This window comes from Nerophis lumbriciformis, linkage group LG23 (genome assembly GCF_033978685.3).
Source record: "Nerophis lumbriciformis linkage group LG23, RoL_Nlum_v2.1, whole genome shotgun sequence".
Classification (NCBI taxonomy): domain Eukaryota; kingdom Metazoa; phylum Chordata; class Actinopteri; order Syngnathiformes; family Syngnathidae; genus Nerophis; species Nerophis lumbriciformis.
In genome coordinates this window covers 33,198,161-33,204,160 of record NC_084570.2, presented here as the reverse complement: position 1 = coordinate 33,204,160, position 6,000 = coordinate 33,198,161, and the positions used below count along the sequence as shown (strand labels likewise).

The 6,000-nt window shown below is 39.2% G+C and overlaps 1 protein-coding gene across 2 annotated transcripts in view; it reads right to left on the bottom strand.

Annotated features, from left to right (window-relative positions):
* The window catches only part of myl9b (myosin, light chain 9b, regulatory), a 31,239-nt gene that overhangs the window by 3,715 nt on the left and 21,524 nt on the right, over positions 1 to 6,000 (bottom strand). For both annotated transcript variants that reach the window (XM_061985709.1, XM_061985708.2), the window contains exon 3: positions 162 to 323. In XM_061985709.1, coding sequence (XP_061841693.1) covers positions 162 to 323 — 162 coding nt within the window. The remainder of the gene's footprint in view (positions 1 to 161; positions 324 to 6,000) is intronic.

The following is a 6,000-nucleotide window of genomic DNA, read 5'->3' as shown; positions in this document are numbered from 1 at the left end:
TAGAGGTAAATCATTTATCACACAAATAAAGAGAGACGTTTAATGGCACCCTGGGTGGGAACCCCTTTCTCCCCGCCCTCTGCATGGGATTGCCACTCTTGCCCACGTAGCCCACATCTCAAAGCACCAATGGACACGCGCTAGCTAACGCAGAGACTTACCGGCTCCTTCCTCATCGAAACAGGCAAAAGCGTTGCGGATGACGTCCTCGGGGTCGGTGCCATTGAGCCTCTCTCCAAACATGGTGAGAAACATGGTGAAGTTTATGGGCCCCGGGGCTTCGCTCATCATGCCCTCCAAGTACTCATCAGAGGGGTTTTTACCTGAAGACAACAACATGACATGTTGCATGTATGTGTATCGGGGTTGTGCAATATGGACGATATCACGGATTCTAAAAATTTGGTACGACGCGGTACCACTAGTAGTATGCGAGCTCCATCTAGTGGCACGCCGAAGAATCACCTAATTAAATATTTGAAACACAGTGTTACTGTTCAAACTGTGTGTTGTGCTACAGTGGCCAAAATATTAAATATACTTGTTAAAAAGAACCCCTGCTTTGTTTTTAATGAATACTTAAGTGTACAACGCTACTGTATTTTAATGCAGTCATCATGTTGGTACTTGGGGGAAAATGTTTGCGATCCACTGATATCAGTGATATAAATTTGGTGGACGATAGAGATTTGAATACTATTGTTACATCGTGATAATGCATGTTGATGACACATTCTAGCTGTGTGCCGCAAATTTGACAGTGACAAGCGAACGAACGCGCCCTCAATGCAATGTAGCATTCTAGCTAGCGGCTAACGTCCCTCTACTGTGCAAATCCACTTCTAAATCACTAATCCTCGCCTCCATGGGGCAGATAAGTTCCTTACAAGCATCATCCCTGGAGGACGAGGAATAGCTAAACATGCTAAACCGTATGAGGGTATGCTAACCGCTAAGCTGGAGCTCTTGAATGTTGAGCGAGTCGGTATAAACATCGATAGTAATGATACTAAATTGAACTAAATTGATACTAAATAGAGTCCACCTGTGCAAAAACCATAGAATTTTAAATCAGAGCCAGTTATGCATAAATAAATATATATATATATATATATATACTGTATGTCTTAATAAGATTATCCAAAAAATAGTGCTCGATACCGTGGTAGAGCGCAATATATGTATGTGTGGGGAAAAAATCACAAGACTACTTCATCTCTACAGGCCTCTTTCATGAGGGGTTCCCTCAATCTCCTGATGATTGAGGGAAAACAGGCCTGTACAGATGAAGTAGTCTTGTGATGTTTTCCCACACATACATACATACATACATACATACATACATATATATATATATATATATGCATAACTGGCTCTGATTTAAAATTCTATGGTTTTTGCACAGGTGGACTCTATTTAGTATCAATTTAGTTCAATGCATATATATGCATATATATATATATATATATATATATATATATATATATATATATATATATATGCATATACAGTATATATATGCATATATATACAGTAAATATATATATATATACAGTATATATATATATACAGTATATATATATATACAGTATATATATATATATATATATATATATATATATATATATATATATATATATATATATATATATATATATATATATATATATATATATATATATATATATATATATATATGCTGGGATAGGCTCCAGCGCCCCCCGCGACCCCGAAGGAAATAAGCGGTAGAAAATGGATAGATATACATATACACACACACATAGATACATATATATACATACATATATATGTACACACACACACACATACACATATAGATACATATATATACACAGATACATGTACTGTATATATACACATACTGTATATACATACATATTTACACACGTATACATACATATATACACACAAACGTACATACATATTTACACACACACACACACACATATGTATGTATGTATATACACACATATGTATGTATGTATATACACACGTATGTATGTATGTATGTATGTATATATATATATATATATATATATATATATATATATATATATATATATATATATATATATATATATATATATATATATATATATATATATATAAATATTTATATATATATATGGGTTCAATCCGGGCTCGGGATCTTTCTGTGTGGAGTTTGCATGTCCTCCCCGTGACTGCGTGGGTTCCCTCCGGGTACTCCGGCTTCCTCCCACTTCCAAAGACATGCACCTGGGGATAAGTGATTGGCAACACTAAATTGGCCCTAGTGTGTGGATGTGAGTGTGAATGTTGTCTGTCTATCTGTGTTGGCCCTGCGATGAGGTGGCGACTTGTCCAGGGTGTACCCCGCCTTCCGCCCGATTGTAGCTGAGATAGGCTCCAGCGCCCCCCGCGACCCCAAAGGGAATAAGCGGTAGAAAATGGATGGATATATATATATATATATATATATATATATATATATATATATATATATATATATATATATATATATATGTATCTATGTGTGTATATGTATATATATGTATCTGTGTGTATATTAGGGCTGCAACAACTAATCGATGAAATCGATTAAAATCGATTATAAAAATAGTTGGCGATTAATTTAGTCACCGATTCGTTGGATCTATGCTATGCGCATGCACTGAGGCTCCTTTTTTTTTTTTTTAAACCTTTATTTATAAACTGCAACATTTACAAACAACTGAGAAACAATACCGGTAATCAAAATAATAGGGGTGTAACGGTACGTGTATTTGTATCGAACCGTTTCGGTACGGGGGTTTCGTTTCGGTGCGGAAGTGTACCGAACGAGTTTCCACACGGACATATTAAGTAGCGTACTGCACGTTGTGTAAACAATACTCAATATGCCGGACATTTGAGGCATTTAAGAAACTCCGCCCTGACAGCTCCGCAAAAGAGGACATGTCCAGTGAAAAGAGGACGTATGGTCAGCCTATCGTAGCCCGTTAGCTGCTAGCATGCTAGCAAAAGAGGACTAGCAGCGACCGGTTTCACCAGACGTGAAACCGATCGCTGCTAGTATGCTAGCAGCAACCGGGCTAGGATAGACTGACCATACGTCCTCTTTTCACCGGACATGTCCTCTTTTGCGGGGCTGTCGGGCGGTGTTTCTTAAATGCCTCAAATGTCCGGCATTTTGAGTTAGAGTTGCGTGTATTTTCAATATACGTTCAGGGTTAAGAAGGTTAAAAACACAACAAATTGTGCGTGCAGCAGCATTCGTGAGGGAGGGGGACAGACAGAGAGAGCGAGAGAGTTATGATAAACGCGCATGCATCGTCAGGCTCTGCTTTTTATCCATAGATTTATCAGATTTAATTTTTTATTATCTATAGCAGGGGTGTCAAAAGTGTGCATTTTTGTAACATTTTCCTTGTTTTATTTGGCAAGTTGAAAGAACATGGCGCCAGTATGCTGTTTTTTTTCAATACAATACTGGAAAGTATAGAAATGTAGTTTGTCTCTTTTATCCGATTATTAATCGATTAATCATAGTAATAATCGACAGATTAATCGATTATCAAATTAATCGTTAGTTGCAGCACTATTGTACATATGTATCTATGTGTGTATATATGTATGTGTGTATATACCTGTATACATGTATATACTGTATATATGTATCTATGTGTGTATGTATGTATATATGTGTGTATGTATGTATCTATGTGTGTATGCATGTATATATGTGTGTATGTATATACTGTATGTGTGTTTGTATGTATATATATGAATATATGTGTGTATGTACTGTATGTATATATGTGAATATATGTGTGTATTAGGGCTGGGCGATATATCGATGTACAGTACTCGATATATCGCGGGTTTGTCTCTGTGCGATATAGAAAATGACTATATCGTGATATTGGAGTATACGTTCTCACGCTGTTGCTTTCAGCTGCTGGCATTACACTACAGGCTCTTCCCACTCTTTCTTGTCTCTCCTTCTCACAGACAGCAAGCGCACCTTCTTACATACGTTACATACTGTCACGTCATAAGTCACATACGTATACGCCCTCGCAGAGCAGAGAGGTAGCAGCATGGGTAACGTTAGCTGTGATGCTAGCGGAGTGGTGCGAACGGTAATACGAGAGAAAGAAGGTGCCAATCTGGTAACAAATGAAGGAAGAATTCATTCCCAAGAAAAACAGCACAGGGTCCATCGACTGGCGGTGGTTTGGCTTCAAGTGGGAATATGTTGAACAGACAACCGTAATTTGTCAAGTGTGGGGAAAAAAGCATTGCTACAAAAAGTAGCATTACTGCTAATATGTAGCATCATTTGAAAAGTCACCCGCTAGAGAATGAAGAGTGCTTACTCCGCATGTCAACATCTCCGTTCGGTGCCACACCAACAAAATGCAGAGGCAAACATTTCCAGATCAACACCGTATGAAAAAAATAGTCAACATAACGTCCGCAGGAACCTACCACATAGCGAAGGACATACACAATTTGATTTCCTATTATGCAGCTCATTTTTATTCGACAGTTATTGAAATATCTTGTGTGACATCATGCACAAAAGTGCACTTTATTTGTTTTAAACTATTGTAGTGGCGTTCTGTACAAAAAGTGCACTTTAATTTAGTGTTGTTATATGTCATCTTAGTTGGGGACGGCGTGGCGAAGTTGGTAGAGTGGCCGTGCCAGCAATCGGAGGGTTGCTGGTTACTGGGGTTCAATCCCCACCTTCTACCATCCTAGTCACATCCGTTGTGTCCTTGGGCAAAACACTTCACCCCTTGCTCCTGATGGCTGCTGGTTAGCGCCTTGCATGGCAGCTCCCGCAATCAGTGTGTGAATGTGTGTGTGAATGGGTGAATGTGGAAATACTGTCAAAGCGCTTTGAGTACCTTGAAGGTAGAAAAGCGCTATACAAGTATAACCCATTTATCATTTATCATTTATCATTTATCAGTGGTCCCCAACCACGGAAGAAAAAAAAAAAAAAAAAAAGTTTTTTTATTTTTATTAAATCAACATAAAAACACAATATATACCGTATTTTCCGCACCATAAGCCGCCCTGGGTTATAAGCCGCGCCTTCAATGAACGGCATATTTCAAAACTTTGTCCACCTATAAGCCGCCCCGTGTTATAAGCCGCATCTAACTGCGCTAAAGGAATGTCAAAAAAACAGTCAGATAGGTCAGTCAAACTTTAATAATATATTAAAAACCAGCGTGATGTGGGCGCGCATGGAGTCGTATATCAACATGGACGGAGCTGCGTGAAAAAAGCCACCCGGCCTCTTCGCGTAAACTTACCTTAACCACTCGCTCATCTTTTCTTCATCCATCCATCCCTTCGAGTTAGCTTTTATGATGACGCCGGCTGGAAAGGTCTCTTTTGGCAAGGTCTTCCTTTTGAATATCACCATGGGTGGAAGTTTCTGGCCATTAGCATGGAAAGCTAGAACCACAGTGAAGGATGACTTCTCATTCCCTGTGGTGCGAATATTCACCGTACGTGCTCCCGTTGTATCCACAGTGCGGTTCACAGGAATATCAAAAGTCAGTGGAACCTCGTCCATGTTGCTAATGTTCTCTGGCCGGATCTTTTTTTCAGCTATCTTGTTTTTACAATATGCACGGAAAGTAGCCAGCTTTTCTTGAAAGTCTTGCTGTGAAATAGTAGTCCGTGTGCGGATGGAGAGATTGCGTCTTTTCATGAACCGGAAACCTGTCGCTTAGTAGGAGCCATTTTGTGGTCTTTACAGATGTAAACACACAAAGGAAATGAAACGTAATATCCGCGCGCTTCTTCTTCTTCTTCTTCTTCTTCTTCTACGCGGGCGGGTGGTTGCTTACAGTAGAAGAAGAAGCGCTTCCTGTTCTATGGGGGCGGGTGCTTACCTTGGCGGTTGCTTGCGTAGAAGAAGAAGCACTTCCTCTTCTACGGGGAAAAAAGATGGCGGCTGTTTACCGTAGTTGC